The sequence below is a fragment of the Cebus imitator genome, unplaced genomic scaffold (assembly GCF_001604975.1).
Source record: "Cebus imitator isolate Cc_AM_T3 unplaced genomic scaffold, Cebus_imitator-1.0 Scaffold396, whole genome shotgun sequence".
Taxonomy (NCBI): Eukaryota; Metazoa; Chordata; class Mammalia; order Primates; family Cebidae; genus Cebus; species Cebus imitator.
In genome coordinates, this window is record NW_016107711.1 from 79,729 (window position 1) to 103,602 (window position 23,874).

Genomic DNA, 23,874 nt, shown 5'->3' on the forward strand with positions numbered 1-23,874 from the left:
AAGCTGGGTCTGATACTGTGCGAGCACCTCAAGGCTTAAGAGGGAGGAGAGGATCACAAAACAAAAAACGGAAAGACTACTGGAGATGAGGATCAGAGCTCTAGGTGGTTTTGAAAAGGTCTATAGGACAGAGGTTTTCAAATTATGATCTCAGAAACACTTATTTTCCCTTTGGAACTGAAATGTTAGGTTCACAAAGACTACGCAAAATATGAAAATTAAAAAATTTTTAAAAGAACTGAAATGTCCCTCAGATATTTTTGTTTTTCCCACTTCCAAGAAACAAGGAAATGAATGAAATAAAAACCAAATAGAATATAAAACAGAAGTGATAAAATAAGCATTGAAATTTGAGAGAAATTATTCTTTCTTAACCTTAAAAAATAAATTACAAACAAAAAATCCAGATCATACCAAAAGCAGTAATTTGCTAAGACAAAGAGGCAAGTTTTAAACAAAAGGAATGAATGGCCTCCTAGATTGTTGTTCATATAAGATGAATCATATGAACTCATTGGAAAAAGGTTGAAATTTCTTGCTGAGTTTACATGATATACTGACAGTGACAAAGATGATATAAACTCACGTACTGCCACAAGGACATAGACAACACATGAGTTAAATGAATATTGTCAAATTCAAAGAATGCTTAAGATTAGCCATAGCATTAGAAAACTTGAATGTAGTTTTACAACTCACATATAAGACATTTGACAGAGGCTTTTCTAAATTTAAATGATTTTAAAAATGTGCATGACAATACCAGTTATAAAAAGTGAAGAAAGGCCGGGCGCGGTGGCTCACGCCTATAATCCCAGCACTTTGGGAGACTGAGGCGGGTGGATCATGAGGTCAAGAGATCGAGACCATCCTGGTCAAGATGGTGAAACCCCGTCTCTATTAAAAATAGCAAAAAAAATTAGCTGGGCATGGAGGCACACGCCTGTAGTCCCAGCTACTCGGGAGGCTGAGGCAGGAGAATTGCTTGAACCCAGGAGGCGGAGGTTGTGGTGAGCCGAGATCATGCCATTGCGCTCCAGCCTGGGTAACAAGAGCGAAACTCCGTCTCAAAAAAAAAAAGATAAAAATAAAAAAAAATTGTGGAGACTTTTTTTTAACTCTTGTCATAAAAGATAAAGAGCAATCATACTGGAAGAAAGACTAAATCAACCATCAGTTTTCATAGAAAGTATTATAGATTGTGGACATATAAAGAAGCAGTCAAATAGTATGCACCCAAAATATGAGAGTAAAAAAGTACTATATCTGGATACAGTGGCTCAGACCTTTAGTCCCAGCTACTTGGGAGGCTGAGGCAGGAGGATTGCTTGAGCCCATGAGTTCAAGGCTGCAGTGAGCTATGATTACATCACTACACTCCAGCCTGGGCGGCAGAGCCAGACCCCATCTCTAAAACTAATTAATTACTAAAACCCTGTCTCTAAAATAAATAAATACCCCATCTCTAAAATAATAAATATCTTGTCTCAAAAAAGAATCAAACTATAGAGGTATATCTACCTTTTATGTAATAAAATATTAATATTTCTAGATTTTGTGATTTTTTTTCAGTTTTACAAAACTTGCAGTTTTTGTGGCTTGTTTTCTAATTCTAAATATTCCTTTTATTTCTAATTTAATATTTAGATTTTATACTTTTTTGAAATTTTATAAGTTCTAGGCCTCATAAAAACATTTTCAGGACCCGTGAAAGCCCAGGCTCCAGGTTGCAATTGATCAGTCCCTGCCCCAGGATATACATCATCTCTAGCAATTATTCTAAAATGAAGCTTTCTTACCATGTTTATCCTTTAAGGAATTCCCTAACTTTAAGAACAGTTCGACCAGACATTAAAAAAATACGTTTTAATGTAGTATGTTAGGGATGCTTTGAAGGAATCTTTCTAGTCTTTGAAGGAATATCTAGTCTTCAATATTCTATAAATCCCCATTTATGAACAGAGAGCTGCACTGTCAAATCCTCCCCTCCTAAAAAAAATGACTCCATTGGGATTTTTAGCGTGCTGTTAAATTCACACTTTAAATGAAGAATGGATGTCCTTAAGAATTGATGGCTTTATAAAACCCAGTCATCCTGTCTAGGAACATAATCTAGCTTTTCATTTTCATGTCCTTTTTTATGTTGCTCAGTTGACTGTTGTAGTCAGCACCTCTCCCCACCCCCACAATCCCCACACATAATCACACAAGGCCAAATGTTTCTCGTTAAGACAATTTGTAGGCGTTTCATAATGTCGGTTGCTATGAGTGGAATTTTTAAATTATTTTAACAGAACCATTAGTATCTGTACATTGATGGTATTAGAAAATTGTTGATCTTTGTATGTACCATATATCTTACATACGGTTATATGTGTATTTCATAACTGGCCACCTTACTGAGCTCTCTTGGGTTTTCTAAATGGACAGTCCTATCATCTGTAACAAATGGCTTTTTTTTTTGTTTCTGCCTTTCTAATACCTATACTTCTTGTTCATATTTATCTCTAGTACTGGCTACGACTCTCAGACCAGTGTTGTTAGCACTGATAAAACACATGTTGTCCTTTCGTTGACTTTAATTTGAATGTTCCCATGTTTTCGTTAATATGTAAGGTGTGAACTGTTGACTGGAAAGTTTTTGCTTTTAGTTTTGGGTGTTTTTTTGTTTTTGTTTTTGTTTTTTTAATGTTGAGAACTGACCCACTTAAATGCTAAGAAAACTAGTTTTCTAAGCATTTTCCTAAAAAGATGATTCCTCCTAATGAGGCCACAGCTCTGGGCTTGTGGCATGTATATGTGTGTATGTGGACCTAGGGCATATAAACGTGATCTCAGGAGGATCATATAGGCAGCCCCATCCTCTAAGTAGCCAGAGATTTAAAATGCAGATCTTGTGTTATTAAGGAAACTGTAGGGCCTACCTCATGTGAGTGTGCTGTAGTGGAATTTTGTTGAACAAAATCCCATGATGGAGGTTGTTTGTTAAAAAACAGTTATTTTTTTGTAAGACATGATTAGATTCAGAACCTCAGCCTCTCCCACTAATAGGAATATGCTGTTCTTCTGCTTCCCAGTGACACCAACGCCCCCTTTGCCCAGTGGAGCACAGAGCGTGTATGTGCGTGGCTGGAGGACTTTGGCCTGGCTCAATATGTGATCTTCGCCAGGCAGTGGGTGTCTTCCGGCCACACTTTACTGACAGCCACCCCTCAGGACATGGAAAAGGTAAGGGCTGAGCTTGGGGAGAGGAGACTCCCATTTCTCCCCAAACCAACGCCTGGGGAGGCCAGGATCCGCCACTCCTCTCACACACACAGGAGGATGGATGGAGGAGGCTGAGAGTCCCTCTGTACCTGCAGGTTGGCATCCTAGGGCATGGTACAGAGATCCACTGTCATACTCTCAGAGCATTTCCACCCAGACGCAGCTTTCTTTGAGGGCCAAATTGCATGCCAAAATTTCACATGTGGTCTTCACCTTTTAATTTCAGGAGCTAGGAATTAAGCACCCTCTCCACAGGAAGAAACTTGTCTTAGCAGTGAAAGCCATCAACACCAAGCAGGAGGAGAAGTCTGCACTGCTAGACCACATTTGGGTGACACGTAAGGACAGGCATATATGTATTAAGTATGTTTCCAGCAGCAACTAAGGGTAGAAGGAATTTCCCTGTTAAATGGTTACCTCAAAGACAGCTGTCTCCTTGTAAAAGGCAGAGGAATTACCAAACATTTTGGGGAATAAAACTGGAACCTCAAAATATAATTTGCTCCCCTTTCTTGGCATCTACATTCTCTCATTCTTGTGAATCCTGACACATCTGGGGTTTTTGTATTTGTAGGGTGGCTTGATGATATTGGCTTACCCCAGTACAAAGACCAGTTTCATGAATCTCGAGTTGACGGGCGAATGCTGCAATACCTGACTGTGGTGAGGACTTTTTCTTTAAATATTTCAGTGGTGCCTGTGAGCACCCAGCTCACGTGTACCCATGGTGGTTATTTTAAACTTGATTCCATATATTCTTATGGCCTTGAAGTAATATCATTTGTCACAAAAAAAAGGTCCCAAGTAGCAGAGTACAAACCACTGTAATAAGCTATGGGTGTCTCCACATGCGCCTTCCTGAAATGTGGTTGACTTGTCTATGTTTGGTCTGGGAAGGGACATCAGGGGTCTTTTGTCACTTTGGAAACTGGTTTATCAACCAAACTTTCCTCTTTCAGAATGATTTACTCTTCTTAAAAGTTACCAGCCAACTACATCATCTCAGCATCAAATGTGCCATTCATGTGCTGCATGTCAACAAGTTCAACCCCCACTGCCTGCACCGGCGGCCAGCTGATGAGGTGAGACCATGATAATATCTCTCCAGGTAGCTCTGAGCCAGGACCCCTGCAACATCGAGCAAGAGAAAACAAGAATGACAGCATAAAAGCACTGTTTTAGGGATCATGGTGCCTGGGTTTCTTCTGTTTTCTCGTGCTTCGTGGTGCCCCAAACACCCGTTACCTATACTTCGTGTCTCATAGTAGCCATAGCCCTCTAAGCTCCCACCGTCCACTGGGGAGACATGTGCTATAAAGTCATCATAGTGATAAAAGGAGATAAGAAGATGGTGCAAAGAAGAGGGGAAGGGAAAGACAAAATGGAAAGATAGGTGCCACAGTAGAAGAGAGGAGAAGAGACAGGAGAGGGAAGAGGAGCCCATAGAAGCTAGACATTTCAGAATAGGTATCCCTACTCATAGATCCAAAAGTAACTGATCTTCAGGCCCAGGTACAGGGGATCCATGAGCAGTCTTGCTAGAGAAGAAATAGCATAGGTAACTAACAGCACCCCAAGTCATGATGAAATAACTGATTATGTTCCATGAACTTCGGAGTTCTTGGTGGATCCCAAAACTGAAGATTGTCAGTCACATCCTATCTCCTCTGTTCCTGGGAACTAGGTCTAACCCTGCTATAGAATTAACTCAGCTTCCTGGGAGATTAAAAACTGCTACCTTTGACATCTATCTCCTGTTTTCTCCTTATTCAACAAACATGTTTTGAATGCCTTGTATATGTCAGGCACAGCACTGTGCATTTTTAAGACCACAATGCTACATGAGAGCACTTGGGAATAAGTATCTTAAGGTGTGCTCCCCTAAAACAGTTGGCCACACCAGGGAGATCTTTCTTCTATAAAACACTTGAATTGTAATTGACAGTCATCTTTAAAGTTCTGTTGAATCACTGAAAGAATAACTATAATGTCCTCATTTATTTGTCTCAAAGCCAGAAAATGAGGAAGTAACAGAATTCTGGATTCAGATATCTCAGTGTGGAAGATCTTGCAAGATTCAGTGGGAGCTCTATTTCCTGGAAACTGGGGAGGCTGGTGCTGTGGCAGGTGGTGTGGGTCACCAAGCTTGAGGGTCTTCCATTGTTGGGGTGCATCTGGGCCCGGGTCACTTACAGGGGCTGACTCCACAGAGGACCATGGTGGGACCTATTAAGCCTAACTTCCTCACTCTCCTTCTCCCTCTGACAGAGTAACCTTTCTCCTTCAGAAGTTGTACAGTGGTCCAACCACAGGGTGATGGAATGGTTGCGATCTGTGGACCTGGCAGAGTACGCACCCAATCTTCGAGGGAGTGGAGTCCATGGAGGCCTCATTGTGAGTGGATCTCTGGCCTAACCCATCTGCCTTGGTGCAAATGGGATATTCAGAAACTTATTAAGGATAAGACATAAAATCTAATTTAAAAAATAGGTACTTCATCTGAAGCTCTTGCATAATTTGACATCTCAAAGAAAGTATTTTGATAACTTGTCCTTAAGAATTAATACCTCATGGAAGCAAGATGCCTTCTGGAAGCACCTCCTTGGCATCAGACCCGAGGATTTTAGGTCAATGAGTTGTATGAGGACCAACACTTACAAGGCAGGTCTGCCTGTTCTGAGGGAACGGGGGGCTAGGGAAGGGACAGGAAGGCCATAAAAATGCAGCTTCCCACTTGCTGCAGTATGATCCTTATTACTACTCAGATCTGTCAAGTCACAAAGCCAGAGGGAAAATGAGGAAGTGTGGTGGCTTGGATGTCATCCAGGGGAGACCGTGGGAGACAGCCTCACCAAGAGGTCCCAGTTCTCTGCTGGGCTGTGAAAACAAGGTGGTAGTCAGTCAGCAAATGTGCTAGTGTCTGCTTAGAGCCAGGCCCTGTGCCAGCCAGTGGGAGGAGTGGGACTCAGAACAAGTGAATGAGCTCCTGCCCTTGCTCTGGAGGTGCCTCCGGCCCCAACAGGCCAATCTCTCGGCATCCCCCACCTGGAGCCATTTGTATTTGCCCCTGGCCAGATTTGTCTGTGGTTCCTTCTTAGATCTTGGAGCCACGCTTCACGGGGGACACCCTGGCTATGCTTCTCAATATCCCCCCACAAAAGACGCTCCTCAGGCGCCACCTGACCACCAAGTTCAATGCCTTGATTGGTCCAGAGGCTGAACAGGAAAAGCGAGAGAAAATGTCCTCACCTGCTTACACACCACTGACCACCACAGCCAAAGTCCGGGTGAGTTGCAGACCCTTTCTGGGTGGGCCCTGGGCTGCCTCCTGGCCCTCCAGCACAGCACCTGGCTCAACGCCTATTGCCAGAGCAGCATGTGCAGCCTGGACAAGGAGGCCCTTCCGACTTCTGCTGTGGTCCTGTGGGCTGTTAGGCCAGTTCTTTGTTAAGCCAGTTCTCCACCAATTTTGAGTCCAAGGAAGAGAGGGCAGGTTTCTTTAGAAAATAGAAAGTATGTGCAGGAAGCACCTATCCTCAGGTGGCTTAGAGCTCATCCTCCACCCCATTGCTCCCATGACTCATCTTGCAGAGTGGACATGCTCTGAGTCTAGCTTTTCTTTGGTCAGACCCATCTGCATGACACAATGCCATGGGATCTTGGCCAAAACTGTCCTGCTGGCATAGGAAGTGCTCCCATTGGAAGTTGGTCTCATCTGTCTTGTTTTATGAAGTGGCCAGCACACAGATGCCCAGAGGTCCCAAGGTCTTCCAAGCATCAACACTACTCACTGGGGCTCCCAAAATCCCACACAGTCCTTTAGACCTGCCTGAGCCACAGCATTCTCAGACCACATTCTTCCCAGACTGTAGACCCACAGGCAACCCCTGTGGAGGCCAGGCTGGTCCTATACCTGGTAGTGTTGATGCTTCGTGCCCAGCTACAACTCATGCACAGACCTCCTTCCCCAAGGGATCAGGATAGGAAGTGTGTCTGGAGGAGTCCAGCAGAAACAGTGCTGGGTGACACTAGAGCAAGGAGCAACCTGGAGCTATCCTGAGTGCCTTTAGATGTTGCCAGGTGCTGAGATGGGAAGGGGTTGGGGTGCCAGCAGCTATAGTGAGGCAAGTTCTCTGTGCTTGGCCTCAAGTGCAGATCTCAAGTACTTTCTGAAGGAACTCCCAGTTCATCTGTGGAAATAAGAAAGTCACTTTGGTGGGGTAGCCAGGCATGAGTTTCAGGCATAGTATTTGAGGAGCAGCTCTTGTTCAAGTTTATTTACCTGTTGCCCTTTTCGCAGCATAGAAATTGCTTATAAGAGCTCTGTTTTGTTCAGAGTCTTTCTAGGAGCAGTTTACATTATTGCTTTCCTTGTGGGCCTGCTATTAAGTATATTGTCAGTCATATCTGCATACTGCCTTGATTGCATAAGCTTGCATTTGCTGTGTTTTAGCCTAGGAAACTAGGATTTTCACACTTTGGAAACATAAGAAAAAAGAAGTTCGATGAATCGACAGACTACATTTGCCCAATGGAGCCTAATGACGGTGTCAGTGACAGTCACAGGGTCTACAGTGGCTACCGGGGCCTCAGCCCCCTTGATTCCCCTGAACTGGATGGGCTGGACCAGGTGGGACAGATTAGCTGATGCCCTTATCACCTGCCCTCTCTGTGCACCATGAGAGCTCACAGTAACACCATGTGTGTCACCATATAACTGTACCTCACCCCTGCACGTGTGCATGACTCGCAGAGAACATTCCAGCAATTGTGTACCCCTGGGCCAGTCTCTCTTTGAACCCTGAGGGTGGCCAGGATCTGGATTTGCATCTCTAAGGGGCCAGGCTTTGGGGACCATTGCCAAAGATGGACTCAGGAGGAAAGACACTTAAAGACATTTTTACATTTCTCATAATTCTTGATGTCCATCTTCACCACCAGTGGAAACACATGAACTTGGACACAGGTCCAGAGACCATGGACACTCCCATGAGGCTCAGCTCTCAGGCACCTCCTGCGCTTCAATCAAGGGAAAAGCTCAAGTGCCTTAGGCCCGTGGGCCACAGTGTTGGCTGAGATCAAAGGGATGAGCAACAGGGACTTCTGCCACAGTGGCAGTAGAATTGTGTTGTGCCTTACTTCAGAGGTGGTCTCTTCTTTCTTGTAATAAAAACAATATTTATGTGGAAAGCAGGCAGCACAACGTACCTTTAACTTTGTTGGGGAAAGAGAGCTGAGAATATCTGGAAATGGAGTCCTACCGATTGCAGAGCTGAAGAGCTGATGGCACTGAGCCTGGTCCTCAGCCAGGTGCACATTCAGGATTCACCAGGCAGGGTAGAACAAGGCGAGATCCCCCCACCCATATCCTGCAGAAGAGGTCTATGGCCTCGCTGCTCCAGAATTTGCTTCCCTCTGTGAAGCAGAGGGGGGCTTTGTGTCTCATGCACGTCCTGACTGTAGGGCACATCTGTTGTGCAGATCTCAAAGCTGGTTTGTTTCAGTGGCATGAGCTCCCCCCACACCCTCAGTGAAGGGTGGTGGGGAGACGAGAAGGGCACCTTGCTGGAAAGACTCTGTTCTTTCATATGTTTTGCTGGCTTCTCTATTACTAGCTTAGCTAGACTTATAACCACGGTGGGTGATGGTCTGTCTGTGCTGGCGGAACTGGAAGAGCTCTGTCCCCTTAATTTAGAGGCTGACTGACTGATAATGACTCGTCCAGATGGGACTTGTCTGGCTGGGACTAAGGGTGAGACATGCCTTGCCAGTCTGGGCTCCTGGTCAGGAGACTGTAGTTTGCCCCCAAGCAGCATTTGGCTCCCCTCAATACCCTGGGCCTCATCACAGAAGAGTAACACCATGCCACTGCTGTCTGACGGCCTGGGCACGGTGTGATGACTCCATTGTAGCACTCTGATTCTGTACCAGATGGAGGCTCTGCTAAGATTTGCTTCTTAAACTACCAGCAGCCTCAGGCATGGTCTGTTGCCACAGGCCACTGCCTCCTCCGAGGTGAGAGATGTGGGGACAAGCTTGCCAGCTGGCAGTGCTGCTGTTAGATCCTGGTACCCAAGTCTGCTGGATGACAAGCGCGCATTCAGGCTGATGCCTGGCCATTGCAGTTGTAGAGCCAGTCAGGGCAGGCTTTGTCCCTTGTTTCTTAAGTCGCGTTACAGAGATCTCGGCATGTGCCTGTTTTCAAACCCTGCATGGAACTGTTTTGCCACTGATTCTCTGCACCCTCAAGTAAGTCCTGTTCCCTTTGTGTGCTTTAGTTTTCCTACCTATAAAACAAGGGAGGGGTTACACTTGGTGCCCTTCAAATTTACAGAGAATGCTTCCAAATCTACAGTGTCTAAGTAGGTTTAGGGAAGAAGGAAGAGACTAACATTACCTGAGAAGGAGGGGGAGACGGGAGGCTCTTGGTTACTGGGGAGGATGGCCACCTATACCAGGGCATTGGTGTCTGGGCTCTGTTGCCTGGTTAGTGTGGGTCTATTTAGCATCCTGAAGACGTTCATTCCTACTGTTCTCTGCTCCTGGAAGTAGCTGGAACACTGACCAAATGCAGAAGGGCTGCTTCTGACAAGCCCTGCCTATGTCCTGCCTCTATGTACCCTGAATGCTAGTGCCCAGTGGGGCCCCAGGAGAAGTGTGCATGGAGTGTGGGACATTGATGCCTTTCCCCAGGAATAGAAGCGGCAGCATGTGCTCCACCCACCTGTCACTCCTCAGGGCCTGGCCCACTCCTTGCCCATCCCTCCAGGGGAGCATGCCCTGGAGAAGCCAGGCTTGAGCAGGACAGGACTTGCATGCCATCTCTGTGAATCACGAGCTGCATCCATGTATGCTGACCAAGCTGCTGCTCATTTTACAGATGGCACCTTCGGAAGGTACCGTGACGCAGATAGGGCTCCTCTCCCAAGACATTCACCGCCTTACGGTAGGACTCTGACCCTCTCCCCACAGTCAGACTGGTGCCAGGGAGGCCCAGTGAGTTGGTATGGTAGTGTACAAGGCCCGGGGGACAGCAAAGAAGGGTGCTCAGTGCTGGGGTCACAGCCTGAGCCTGAGCCAGCCCCGAGGCAGAAAGCAGCCCAGGGGCCTCCTCCATTGGCCTGTTGCTGGATCTTGAGCCCCTACCGGCAATGGGGAGGCTCATGGGCCTTTAGCCAAAGCCAGCTAAAGTACACACTAGGTCTCAGGTCCTATTCCCAGGCTCAGAGGTGAGGAAACCAAGATGCTTAGCAGCTCTGGATCACCTGTCTCATCAGTCTAGAGCCCAGCCTGCATCCTCTCCTGGTGGACGCTTCCACCCTCTGCCCAGAGACACATGCATATCCTAGCTTGCCTCTGACTTTGGGGGTATCACAATGTGTTCGCAGGCTTGTGAGCACATCCTGGCATGCCCGAAAGGACAAACCATATAATGGGGAAACAGCTTGGCCTCGAAAAGCAGCTTTGGAGTGTGGCTCAAGTCCCTGCTCTGACTTTACTAGCTCTGTGACCTCAAGTGCCATTCTCTCCTGAGCCTTGGCTTAGTTATATGTAAAGCAGGGATAATGACATCCTCCTTGCCAGGCTTACAGGCAGACTAGAGCTGGCAGGAAAAGCCAGCCACAGAGCGCAGTCACAGTGCATAGGATTTGTTTTTGAAGGCCCATAACTCCCAAGGCCTTTTAGTTCTTGGACATCCCATCACTGAGCCTGTTGGCTACAGTGTCTGTTCCCATCAAGGCCTTGTCACTGTACTTTATCTGCTTGTCTAGCACGGCACATTGGGAAGACAGGACAAGGACAGGGACACAAGAGTGTCTTTGTATCCAAGGACAAAACAGGAAAGTCTCGCTGACTCCAAACAGGATCACTTTTATTTAACTTTTTTATTTATTGGCCCATGCATGAATCTGCCCACACTTGCCCTTATGATCTAGGCCTTTGGTAGCCTGAAAATGGGAAATGTATTTCTAAGATGAACAATTTATTTTTATCTTAATAGTGTGTTTATTCTAACCTAATACTCAGGGTTTCTTGGGACACCATAAACTTATAGTGCACTTGCATCAGATGCAGCCCTCACCCTGGGCCCTCTGCTTCCCATGTAGCTGCTGCAGGGCAGCCTGGACCAAAACTCTGTTGAACTGCCCCTTCGGCTGTGTCCTTTCAGACAATGCTGAGCCAGGACCAGCTGCTGAATGACTCTCATCTGCCTGTCCCCAACTCTGATGACTGGAGATGACTCTCTTCATGGCTGAAAGCCCAGGGAGGCACGTGTGGGGGCCCAGAGCCTTTGCTTCTGTGGGGAGCTGGCAGCCCCCTCTGCAAGCCCGGTCGGACTGGCAGGGCATCTTGGACAGGGTGCCGACAGGCACGAAGCAGAGCTGTGGGACAGGTGTCCAGGGGTGGCCCCAGAGTTCATGTGTGTCTTCAACCGGGCTGCGCTCTTCACCACAGGCTTTATACCTTTTGTACTTTTATACCCGGACTGCAGACCATTTTGTGGGAGGGCAGTGAGTTGTCAGCACACAGACTGGATGCCTCGTGCTATTTCTGGTGACAGCCTGGAGGCTCTCACACCTGAGGGGAAGAGCTGTTAGTTCATAAAACCTGCTGGAAAAAAAGTTCTGAAAACCTGTTTTGAATGTTCTGTAGTGACTGCGTTTTGTGACATGATCACCAGGAACTCCCTCCGGGGCTGCTTCACAGGAACGTGCCTTTCCATTCACGGGACTGTGGCGGAACAAGGCGGGTGTTTAGGGTGTGAGTGGGAAAAACATGAGGCACCTTTCCACAGTCCTGCCTGACTCCATCGCCCCTCATCTGCAATGGGTATCAGTGCACCCTCCTAGCGTCTCAGCAGAGGCAAGCCCAACACCACGCTGTGCCCTCTCCACCCAAGCAGACACACAGCCTCCCAGGCCTTGCCCTCCAAGCAGCTCAAGCATAATGTCTGATTAAACAGCACCCCCTAGTGGAAGGCCCTCGGGCACCTCAAGCTCCAGGTTTCCACCACAAACTCACCAACTTCCCAAACATGTCTGTTTCCTCTCCAGACACTCTAGTCTTTCCTCCCTCCAGGTGTCTACTCAGGCCCTTCCCTCACTGGGGAATGCATTTTTCTCCTACTCCACTTCATCAGGCAAAATCCTGTCTCTCAAGGCTTGGCAAAGAGACCACCTCTCAGGAAGCCTTCCCACATGATCCAGTTAGAGGTCAGCTCTCCCACGTGTCTGCCCTTGAGCCAGAGCACAGCTTGCCTTGAAGTCCCTTGTTGTCTTGCTATACCCAATCCTTACCACAAACCTGGAGCACTTGCTCTGGGCTGCCTCCTTTATAGACAGGCCTCCAGTTGCCAAGGAGATCCATGCTCTTAAGTTTCCCATCCACACTCCTTCATGTGTGTGGTATGTACCCTCCATGCTGGGGCCAGATATAGGCATGAATGCCAAGGTCCCTGCCTAAAGATGCTTACAGTCTAGTGGGGTAGTACAGACCAGTTTCAAACAAGACTGTGCCAAAGGTTATGGATGCTCCAATATTAGTTTCTTTGCAGCCTAAAGGAGCATGTTGTCATTTTTAATGGGGGTTTGGGGAAGGAGTAGAATAGGTTCCATGGAAGAGGTGACACTTGAATTTGGAAAGATGAATCATACTTCCCCACGTATGCCAAAGGGGAAGGGCATTCCAGGTAGACAGACTTGAAACAGCCTAGCACAACCTAGGAATTGCCAAAAGTTGGTAGGCTAGAAGATGGTTTCTTGGTCTCTGTGCTGCTGTCACTTTGGGCTGCATAATTCTCTGTGATGGAGGCTATCCTGTGGCTTTTAAGATGTTTAGCAGCATCCTTGGTCTCTACCCTGTAAATGCCAACAGAGGCTAGATGCACCCCTTCTTTGAACCCCAACCAACATGTCTTTGGACTTTGTCATATGTTCCTGAGCAACAAAATTACCCTCAGTTGAGAACAACTAGGTGAGAGAATGGTGTTGGAGTTGGGGGCCCAGGGAAAGAAAAATCTGATAAAGTCAGCAGGAGCCAAATCAAGAAAGGCCTTGGGAGCCAAGCCCTGGAGTATGTCCTGGAGAGATGGGGTGGCCAGAGTGGGGACTCCCTTGAAAGCAGTGAAGGATCCCCAAGGAGGCAACTGAACAGGTGGATGGGTAAGGTTGGCCACCCCTCTCTTCTACCCCCACAGGCCCTCTGTGAGGCCATCTCTGTGCTTGGCCACCTGAGGGCAAAACACAGCTGTACAGAGAGCTCCCCAGAGCCCTGTTCCTCTCCTCTCTCCCCTCCCCTCTCCCTCATGCACATGCACACTGAGTAAGAAATCCAGTGACACCAAGTTCCAACATTGCCACCATTATGCCAGTTTTTGTGAAAAGAAGAACAACTTAGAATAAAGCAGACCCAGGTTTAAGGCCAGCTTTGCTACCTACTGGTTGAATGACCTGGGAACACAGTCCTCAAGTCTTAGTTTCCTCATCTATAATTTGGAAAACAAAATCCCTACAGAATCTCTGGCTAGTTATAAGACTTCTGAAACAGGGCAGAAGCAGCTCTACTCACTCACAGGTAGCAGAGCAGCAGTGTGTCATCCTGGCCATGATGACATGAACCTGGCCATGAACCGCAGATGGCCACGTGGTCACTCATATCATTTGGGTTTCATGATACAAAGGATTGAAGGCACAGTTTCTGAAACCTGATTTTGAAAGTTGAGACGTTTCTGTATATAACCACCCCTACCATGCCATGGAGAGAGTCTTAAGAGTTGATGTGACCCCACTTGGATTTTTTTGGGAACTGCCCTGATACTTGCCAGTTCTGACCCCCATGGGCATGCAGAAGCCAACTCACAGGGCAGGCCAAGACCTCCTGATTGCCTACCAGGTCCCGCACAGAGCCACACTTCATGGGCTATCTGCTTTGTACTTGAGTTTATTTCACAAAACCACAGAGAAAGCTACTGAAATGGAGCTCTTTCCAGCCTCCAAGCAAGGAGGGCTCAGCAGCCAGTCTCCAGCCCCTTGAGCCCTTCTTGTCAAGCCCACACCCAAAAGAGAGGAGAACCAGTGTGTGCACGCAAGTACATGGCAAGGCACTTTTGAAAACATCCCAGTTTAACGTGGTAAAATTGAACTCACTCTGAAACAGATGAAAAGGGACATGTAAATTTGCTGAGCACATGGAGGTGTTAGTAGGTGAAAATCATGTCCTGGGTATAGCCCAGCATCTCCAGGTTAGGGTGAGCCACTGTTTGGATCAGGAGCGGCGGGCCACACACCAGGATGAGTGTGGACTTCCCTGGAGGAGGAAGGTGCTCTTTGATCATGTCAGCGGTAACAAAGCCTGAGCTGTACTTCCAGTCTGAAATGAAGCAGATGCAGGAAAAAGCTTTGGGATGCCAGGTGGAGTTCCTGACCCCAGGCCGCCTGCACACCCACCCTCAGCCAGGCAGGAGGTGACAGGCCACTCTACAAAGGCTTAGAAGTTTCTGTACTACTGCTCCCTGCCAAAAGTCTCAGAACTGGTAAATAGCCCTCTGCAGCAGTCACCCCAGGACCCAGGCTCACTGCAGGGAACCTGAGCCCCACCCCCCATCTGTCAGCTGTCAGCAATGACAAGGAAGGAGAACACAATGAAGTATACCGAGGTGTGTGAATCAATGCAGCCAGCTGGAGTTGTCCAGCAGGGTGTGGCCTGGTGTTAGTGGAACTGCTCAGAATTGCTCAGTTGGGTAGCTCACTCTGCTGAGCAGGGAGCTGTATGAAAAGCAGGAACAGCTGGGTGCAGTGTGGGGTGCTCTGTGCACAGTGGTTGCTGGGATGCTGTTTGGGGCTGCAGCAGCTGTCTGGGGGCTCAGCATGTGAAGACTGCTGTCCAGGTAAGGTGGGTGGTGAGAGGTGTGGTGGCCGTAAGCAGAGGTGTGAGTGTGAAGGGGTCAGTGCCCATATTAGGTGTGTGTGTGATGGCCGTGTGGAGTTGGGTGGCTGTTCAGAGTGGCCAGGGGCAGTGTCCCTTTTGATGTTCAGTGCAGTATGTGGGGTGTTGCTGGTATACTGGACACCTGCTCTTGATTGCCCTTAACAGCAAGCCATCCCAAATCCTCTCTCCCTCAATTTCTCACATTTCTCATCTGAAGCCAAAACCCAAGGCTTCACCCCCATATCTGGTCCTATAAAACAAAAACAAAGAAACAAAGACCAGTCCTCAAAGTAGTCAAGGGTTGAAGCTGATCCGTGGTGGGTGAGGGCATTGGATATCGTACCAATGGGAGGCCTATCCAGGGTGTACCACAGGTTGAACTGGTCTGGGTGAGTCTTGGCAATTTCTTCAAGCTCCTTTCTGACCAAGATATCCTCCTCTGTCTAGAAAAGAAGCAACACTAGAAAAGCCCCTCCAGGACCATCCTGTTGTTCCCCAGACTGACTACACTGGTCAGGACACTCTTTCCAAAGCTGCCGCCACTCCAGTTGGAGTACTCGCTGCCAACTCCCAGGGCAAACAACAGTTCTGCTACTGCTTCTGCAGATCAAACCCTCTGTCTTGTGGATGGAGTTGGCCGTAGGATGTAGGTTCCCACAGAGCTGTAATGACTGCCTCCAGCTAGAAGGGCCTTAGCCAAGCACTGGCCAAGGTGGCTTCACTCAGAGCTCCAGCCCTACCTGCTACGTCTACAATGAGCTCTAGCACAGCAAACCCAAGTGGAACAAGCTCAGTGCAGGCCCAGGATCTTCTGCAAGAAATGTAATGGGCTCAGAAAATCCTGTGGTAGAACAGCACTAGATACGTGAAGGAGAGAAAACAGTCTGGAGTTTCATTTGGGGAAAAAGGAGCCAAAGCCAAAAATAACCTGTCACAGCCTCAAAGATACTGCACAGAAGGCCTGGATCTTAAAACTCTTCATGATTCTCATCCCAGTAATTCCACTTCTGGGATTCTGTTTTAGAAAATAATCTAAAAATGTAATCAAGCGTAGGCACAAATATTCATCACCATATTATTTATAACTGAAAACAGCTTGAATGTAGAAGTTAGTAGATTATGGTGCAACTTGATAGAGACTATGATGAAAATATTTATAAAGCATCTTAATGAGAAGAAAATGCCTGTGTGGTAATGCTGAGTGAAAAAAATATATATAAATTAAAAATATATAGCATATATAGAAAAAAAAAGTAAACATATTTATATTCTGTATTTTCTCAAATGTCCACTGAGGACATCTGTAATTTTGTACTTAGCAAAAACACAGCAATACATACTAAGCAAGAAAGGAGTGCTCCAGGCTCAGGGTTGGTTGAGGAGACACAAAAGAGTTAAATACAAGCAAAAAGCAGGCCTGGACTCAGCTTCGCCAGCTGCCAGCAGCTCTGTTGATCCCGCTAAGCCCTCCCACAGCCACAGGCACCCAAGCAGCATGAGCTCAGTCAATGGAGGAGAAATGAAAACAAGAGCCCAGCTCAGCAAACATTCCATCATACCACTGCAAGCTCAGCAGGAACTGACCTGGTTGGCAAAGATGAGGGACATCCTGGTCCCGTCATTGGGGTCCTTGGTGATGTGGCGAATGAGCTGCAGCATGGGTGTGATTCCTGGAAAACAGTGAGCGGGCAGCCAGCTTTCTCCCCATCTCTGAAGCCCACAGTCCCTGACCTGCAGCAAGCTTCATACCTTCCTCTGGCCCCAGTTATCCTTTTCTCACTTCTGTCCCCAAAACTCAAAGTGGAGAACAGCCCTTGATTTTGATTTTCGTTTCTAATGCAACAGTAAGTCAGAGGTCTTTCTCATTTTCATATGGCTGGATGGAAAGAACACTCTAAGCTCTTCAGTGTCCTCATTCATCAAACAATTAATGATGAGGAGTAGATGTGATACTTTTCAGAGTGCCTGTTACGGTGCCTGGCACTTTGTGTGTCTCCTTCAAGACTGTTCTCTTCCTTCAGGCATTCATTTTCAAGGGATGGGAAGAGTCGGGCTTGAACTGGATCCACGAGCTCCTGGGACAGCATGGGTGGGCCTGTCCAGCTTTGACCCCAGCCTGACCTGTAAGGTCCCCACCAAGGCTCCTGAGCAGCCACCATATTGGTTAGGGGAAGCAGGGCACACAAGGTCAGTTTCAAGACCTGTCACTGGTTCATCCTTCCCACCTACTACAGCTGGGGGAGAAATCTCTAATGTTGTACCTTCTAGGATCAAATAACTTCCAAGTCAGTATGGTCTCAGGGCTCGCTCTCTGGAGACCCTAGAAGGCCCTTACCTGTGCCCCCAGCAATCATTCCCAGGTGATGGACCAGTTTTTTTTTAGGCTCACTCGTATGGTCTGGTCTGATTCCGAGATTCCCTGGAAACACAGAATACTTATGACCTCTGCAGTTCTTGCCTACGAGACTGCAAAAGATCATCGACATTCCTTGGGACTCCCAGGAGGCAGGTCCAACTAAGGGGATTGTCTGCGCCATTTTAAGCCAGAGAAGTAGGCCAGGGCAGTTTCCTCAGCTATCCCTGGTGCCCCAGTGCACAAAGCAGGAATAGAGCCTGGGCCTGCTCAGGAAATCGATGGGCCTTTTGTTCTGAGGAAGAAGAGGGGCAAGCTGAAGTTAACAAAGAGACTCAAAGAGCATTCTCACCCACAGCCATCAACCAGCGAGTAAATGATGGCTATGTGAGACTATTAGCAGGCACCATTTATGTATCAGGCATTGTGCTGGAGATATTAATACAATGATGAAGAAACACCACATAATTCCCCTACCTTAAAAAAGCTTACAACTTCATGAAGTGGATGTGTGAATGCCTACATTCACACAGATGTGGTTATTATGCATTGTATGTGAATGAATGAAGACTAAGGACAAGCCCATGTGACTCAAATCTGAGGAGTGTACTAGAACAATGGAATCATTGCAGGAATCTTCACCCCCACGTCTGGAAGCCCAGTGTCAACCCCTCCAGTACCTGGCCCATGGTAAAACAGGCGTCCCTTTGGCCCTCGAAATAAGATGGTATCCCCGATTTTCATGTTCTCCAAATACTGAGTCATCTTCCCCCCTTCAGGATATTGGGGGTGTACATTTTTGAAGTAGATCTGAAAAGCAAGGCAGCACTGTTTTCATATTCCCAGACACAACAACACAGCCACACACAACTGGAAAATGCATTTACTGCTGGAAGCTTTGCAGAGAAAATGTTCTGCTCACTCAATTGCTGTAAGCAATCCCTGAAGATGAAGCCGCCACAAGGTTAACTGTAGCTTCACTGCTGAAAAGCCCTGTCTAGGGCATATGTCCCCTCAGAGAAAAAGCACTGGCCCTCCACCCTACCACCCTCGATAGGCTTGGAAGCATGAGGCAGCCACACATGGTGGGCACTATTCACCTTTATAATTAGGTCCACAAAGCCTCTGTCATCATCACTGGAGACAGGCGTGTAAGCCCTAACCACCAATTCATTGTCAATGTTCGCCAAGAGCTGGACATGGTTACCTATAGAAAAGGCATCAAGCATTGAGTCAAAGCACGTCTAGCTTAAACAAGGCCCAGGAATAAAGGACTGAGCTTCAGTGAAGGGAGCAAATTCTGGGGCAGAATGTAAAGCGGGCAGGAAGGAGAGAGCAGGGAAGGAGCCCAAATCTGGGATGCCTGGATCCTAGGCCTGCCCTGCCTCCCTGTGTTACCCTAGGCAAATTACTTCATCTCTCTGGGTTTTGGCCTCTTCATCTGTAAAATGGGGATGATATGCCTGCCCACCTATGATCATAGTGTAACTTCTTTTTGGAGCAGGAAAAGATCATTAAAGTTGGAGAGTGATTATTAAAAATTACAGAAAGGGGTCGGGCATGGTAGCTTATGCCTGTAATCCCAGCCCAGAGATGGGTGGATCACTTGAGCTCAGGAGTTCGAGACCAGCCTGGGCAACGTGGCGAAACCCCATCTCTAAAAANGAAAGGCCAGGCACAGTGGCTCATGCCTGTAATCCAAGCACCTTGGGAGGCTGAGGCAGACAGACGGATTGCTTGAGCCTACGAGTTCGAGACCAGCCTGGGCAACATGGTGAAATCCTGTCTCTACTAAAAATACAAAAATTAGCCAGGCACAGTGGCATGTGCTCATAGTCCCAGTTATTTAGGAGGCTGAGATGGGAGCATCACCTGAGCCCAGGAGGTCAAGGCTGCAACAAGCTGAGACTATGCCACTAGATTCCAGCCTGGACAACAGAATGAGACCCTGTCTCAAAAAAAAAAAAAAAAAAAAGTTACAGAAAGGAGTATTTTTTCAAGAAAATGGGGTATATTTTCAAGAAAAATATGTGGCCTTCACAAACTCATTTCTTCCTAAACTGGAGGAATCACTGGGGTCTGTGAATAAATTACAGCTACTCCATTTGAATCCTGGTACCAGGCACAGAGCAGGCCTGGGCTCACAGATACTACAAGGGCCCTAGAATTTGGGTACCCATGGAGCAAATGAAGCAACAATATCATGTCTTCCTGGCCTGTGGCCTTGTGAGGACTAGCAGTGAAATTTTAAACCATGTAACTCTGCCCTTAATGGGCAGAATTTAATTAACCAGGTGTGGCCAGAGACCTATGGATCACGACTACATCCTACTGTCAGATGATACACTGGGCAGCTACGACTTGTTGGATCCAAAATGCGAGACTCAAATTACTAAGGCAATTAGTGGCAGGGACAGGAGTGCAATCAAGAGATACTAAGAGCTAGAGGCAAGAGAAAGATACCTAACCCTAACCCTAACCCTTGACTAACTTCCTGTGTGTAGTCAGTTTCTATTCCCTTAGTTTCTACTCCCTCAGAAACTGAGTGGGCTACATACAGGAAGTTTAGTCAAGAGACAAGGAAGATGGAACAGAGTTATGGATAGAAACCAAGACCTAAGGTGCAGGGAGAAGGAGGCAGGAGGAGAAAAAAGCAGGCAGAGTAGGCACTAGAGGGGACGGGCCCTGAAGCTGATTCAAGGGCATGAGCCAAGTCTTTGAGGTGGCCCTGAAGCTTGAGGTGTCAACACCCTCAGCTCAGAACACACTCAATGACTCTAGTCATGGTCCCTCTGGGCACCAGGGGTACACAGGAATAAGTGCCTGAGACACCTAGCTTCCTTCTGAAAACATGAAACTAGAAATGTGGAAAAGCTCTTTCATATGCAGCCACCTAGTCCTGGCCTGAGAGTATCCGCAGGGCAATTGAGGATCCCTGGCTGGTCCTTCTGGCCCCATCTCTAACTGACTTTACATCCACTGAGCTGGTATGAAGCAGCGAACTCTGAGGCCTCATATGAGCCTCTAATCAGAGGCCTCTACATTACCTTGTCCCACTAACTTTGCACTGCCTATACCAAGGCTGAGGAGATAGTGGGTCAAAGCAGTTTCTAAGAAATTCTATTTCTCAAAGCTTTTCATTCTTTTAAGCTTCCTGCCAACAGGACTGGCCTGACAGGCCGAGCAGAGAGCTGGGAGACTGCACGCATGACACTGAACTCTCATGCATAGAAAGGGAGGGAGGGAGCAGCAGGGAGGCTCAGGGCCCAGCCAGCTGGCTAGGCTGTCATCTCACCACCTGATAGAGTTGCGGTCAAAGTTTTGTCCTGTGCAAATAAGACAAACAGGCCATGGAGTAGGAACCACCAGGCAAGCAAGCAGCACTAGCAGACGGTACAAAGCTTTTCTGAATCTCTGATTTTACAATAAGTTTTCTACTACACTAAGACTGACTCAGCTATCTAGTGGTGTGACAGATTAGAAATGGGATAACTCAACTCTAGGACTGCTAGGGCTGGTATCCACAACTCCTAGGTCCCTCCTTACATGGGCCTGAGGCCCCTGCAGAGAATCTAAGTGACAGTAGGGGCAGAGGGCACCTGACTCATTCCTGCCTACCTGCACATTCTGGGCCTTTCCCCTGAATGGTTCCTCCCATCCCTCCCATGTGCACAACACTCTGCATATTCTGAATTTTCATATCCATTAGACACGCTACTTTCACAACAACCCAGGTAAGGTAGGCAGGCAGGCCTCAGAGACCCCATTTCATAGACTGAGTCTCAGAGAGATTGAAGGACTTCCCTAAAGTTGCCCAGCAAAGAGCCTTCCATGAGATCTTAAGCCTTTTGCTTTAGTTTCACTTCTTTTCAGTGCTCACTGAGGTACCACTCTTGTGTCAACCCAATTAGAACAATGAAGAAAATAAATGCACTGTCCCACATCCATCCACCTATGTCCCTAAGCTGACATGGCTGAGGAGGCGCATGAGGGCATCTTCCACACTTCAGGACATAGGAAACCTGTGTTTCTGTTTAGGAGTGGAGGTCCTAGCCCCCGTAGGCCCAGTCCTGGTGATGACCCAAGCCCCACTCACCTACAGGAAGCCCTAAGACATGGTCTGGCGAAGGCAGTCCAAAGCGGAACCTCCGGGTGTTGTGGCTGATTTTCTAATAAAACAAAACGTAGGCAGGTTTTGTCAGCTTTCTAGAAGCCTTGCTGGGAAGCTGAGATGCCTGGGAAAGGAGGTCCGTTTGGCGCTATTCCAGCACCAGCACACAGGGCGGCAGGGAGTGAACCGGAGGCCATGAGATGACTGACTGCCCTGCCATCCCAGCCATCATCCACTTACTGCCTTCCACCCACAGGGTTGCCCATTACCTCTTTCTCAATCAAAGGCAGTGCGTACTTGGCTTCATGGTCCTGTAAGGTGACAGGCTCTCTCCTCCTGCAGTTCATGCTCTTCAGGACCAACACGAGCACAGTGACCCCAATGACTGTGATGGCCAGGAGCAGGGATGGGTCCTGGCAGACATAATGTGAGCAGAGCACCTCAGGTCTTGCACGGCCTGGGCAGGGCAGCTCTCAGGCACAACATACCCTCCCCACACCAAAGGCACAGAAGCTGGGCTCCGCCTGAAGGAAACAGGCAGAGAAGGTGGCTGGGACCGCCTATGGTGGCCCAGAGGGTAGGGAGGGGTCAGTTGCAGGTCACATGGGCAGGATGTTTCAGGCCCCTGGACCGGGCCGCACACATGGCCTGGGGTGCTCAGCTCACTAGGCCCCTCCTGGCCACAGCCAAAGGTTCCCACACTGGGCGACCCTTCCTTGAGGTGGAGGGGGAGGACATTACCCGTAACACACAATCCGGAGTGAGGGGCCCAGTCCCTAAAGACAGAACTTGGGTGCGTAGCTCTAAGGCGTGCCCCGTGACTTAGGGCCTGGGAACTCCCCAACACTCTCCAGGACAGGGCGAAGGGGGCCTGGGCACTCAACTGCCAGAGACTCGGCCAGCCTCCCCGCATCTGTCCCTACCCGGCAAGGCCGGCCGGCTCACCTCCCGACGCAAGCCTGTCAGGGAAAGGTTCGTCTCCTCCAGCTGTGGCGCTGGAGTCCCCGCCCTCACCACGCCTTCCGGAACCCCAGCCGTCCCGCCCCGCTCCCCGCCCTTCGCGGTCCGGCCCTCGACCTCTGCCCCGCCTCCAGCTCGGGCTCCGCGCAGCCCGGGGGGTCGCTAGTCGGCCTCCGCGCCTCCCGCCTCTTTCCTTCTGGCAGCCGCGACGGAGATACTTCTTAAATACCCCTTAAATACACCCCGCCGCGGAACCCACCCGGAGTGAGACGCCCAACATGTTGTCGAACTGGGGTTGGCTGTGGGCCGGGGGCCGGTGCGCGGTTACCCCGCGGGCCGGAGGACTCGTGGCGCCGCCCTGCAGCTCCGCCTGGCGGACGGGGAACCGGCCGAGACCCGGACGCGCGCGCCCCGGCGGGCAGAGGCGCGGGTGGACCCCGCAGGCGGGGACGTCGGCGGCTGGCCCGCTCCCTGAGAGGGACCGGGCTCGGGGGGTTCTCACTCGCGAGCCGCTGGCTCTGGACCAGCCCTCCCCCCAGGGCAGCGCGCGATCCCGAGGCTGGCGGGGTGCTGAGCGGGGGCGTCCTCGCTGTTATGCCACCCCTCTGCAACCTGGCCCCTTTCCTTCATAAGCAGAGTTGCCACACTGAGAGCTCCTCAGCTTCAACTCGGCAAGGTTGGAGAAGGCCGTCTGGGTGACCGGGCGGAGGGGGGATGCTGGTGAAACAAGAATTCAGGCAGCTCCGAAGAGCGCATGAATGTATTCATTCAACACGCCTCTTGGGCACCTGTTCTGGGCCTGGTCCGGGGCGGGTGTTTGCTGGTGGGGCCGAAGCGGGGGTGTCACCGAGTTGGAGGCATTTACTCAGAGCGCTCAAGCGTTTATTCGTTCGCTGGTTGGAGAAAGGGAGGACGAGGGCCCCGCGCCGGGAGCGGCATGGCAGGCATAGTTAGAGGATCTTCACCGTGCATTTCGGAACTTTGGCAATCCCGCCCACCCTTGATTACAGATAAAGGCAGTTCCTGCCTCGGGACCTGTGTGAGGCAGAGAAGTCTAAAAGCAGATCCCCACCTGTTTGACTCTGCTGGGGCTGATGTAATAAAGTGCCACAGACTGAGCAGCTTAAACAACAAACATTAAATTGTCTCACAAGTCTGGGTGCTGGAAGTCCAAAATCAAGGTGTGGGCTGAGTGAGTTCCTTCTGAGGGCTGTGAGGGAAGGATCTGTTCCATGCCTCTCCTCGGTTTTGTAGG

General features: G+C 48.8%; 2 protein-coding genes across 19 annotated transcripts in view; one reads left to right on the forward strand and one right to left on the reverse strand.

Moving 5' to 3' along the window:
• Positions 1 to 12,904, forward strand: part of PPFIBP2 (PPFIA binding protein 2) — an 85,586-nt gene extending 72,682 nt beyond the window's left edge. For 4 of the 14 annotated variants that reach the window (XM_017508570.2, XM_017508571.2, XM_037731384.1 and 1 more), the window contains 7 exons: positions 3,078 to 3,228; positions 3,494 to 3,605; positions 3,842 to 3,930; positions 4,227 to 4,349; positions 5,536 to 5,661; positions 6,366 to 6,554; positions 7,721 to 8,460. In XM_017508570.2, coding sequence (XP_017364059.1) covers positions 3,078 to 3,228; positions 3,494 to 3,605; positions 3,842 to 3,930; positions 4,227 to 4,349; positions 5,536 to 5,661; positions 6,366 to 6,554; positions 7,721 to 7,915 — 985 coding nt within the window. In that variant the 3' untranslated portion in view covers positions 7,916 to 8,460. Of the gene's footprint in view, positions 1 to 3,077; positions 3,229 to 3,493; positions 3,606 to 3,841; positions 3,931 to 4,226; positions 4,350 to 5,535; positions 5,662 to 6,365; positions 6,555 to 7,720; positions 8,461 to 10,147; positions 10,214 to 11,437 lie in introns of those variants that run through there. The other 10 variants (XM_037731387.1, XM_037731386.1, XM_037731379.1 and 7 more) reach the window with 8 other exon arrangements.
• Positions 12,905 to 14,190: 1,286 nt separating this feature from the next.
• LOC108289219 (NADH-cytochrome b5 reductase 2) lies at positions 14,191 to 23,438 on the reverse strand. Of its 5 annotated transcripts, none has more exons than XM_017508577.2 (9): positions 22,879 to 23,438; positions 21,929 to 22,072; positions 21,645 to 21,717; positions 18,649 to 18,755; positions 18,229 to 18,358; positions 17,531 to 17,614; positions 16,780 to 16,865; positions 15,539 to 15,638; positions 14,191 to 14,637 (listed from the first exon to the last, which is right to left on the reverse strand). In XM_017508577.2, exons 1-9 carry the CDS (start codon positions 22,897 to 22,899, stop codon positions 14,465 to 14,467), a joined length of 918 nt encoding a protein of 305 aa, XP_017364066.1. In that variant the 5' UTR covers positions 22,900 to 23,438; the 3' UTR covers positions 14,191 to 14,464. The 5 variants fall into 5 exon arrangements, with proteins under 5 accessions (XP_017364066.1, XP_017364067.1, XP_017364068.1 ...); XM_017508578.2 differs by having other exon boundaries at positions 21,929 to 22,183; positions 22,879 to 22,997; XM_017508579.2 differs by lacking the exon at positions 22,879 to 23,438 and adding an exon at positions 22,605 to 22,664.
• Positions 23,439 to 23,874: the final 436 nt, after the last annotated feature.

What these genes read in the sequence shown, in the direction of transcription:
- LOC108289219 (XM_017508577.2), bottom strand. Translation starts at nt 22,899, where the DNA reads ATGTTGGGCGTCTCACTCCGG. An exon ending in TGCCTTTGATTGAGAAAGAG is followed by an intron (nt 21,718 to 21,928) that starts GTAATGGGCAAC and finishes TTGTTTTATTAG; the next exon opens with AAAATCAGCCACAACACCCG. An exon ending in CCTGGATAGGCCTCCCATTG is followed by an intron (nt 14,638 to 15,538) that starts GTACGATATCCA and finishes GCTTCATTTCAG; the next exon opens with ACTGGAAGTACAGCTCAGGC.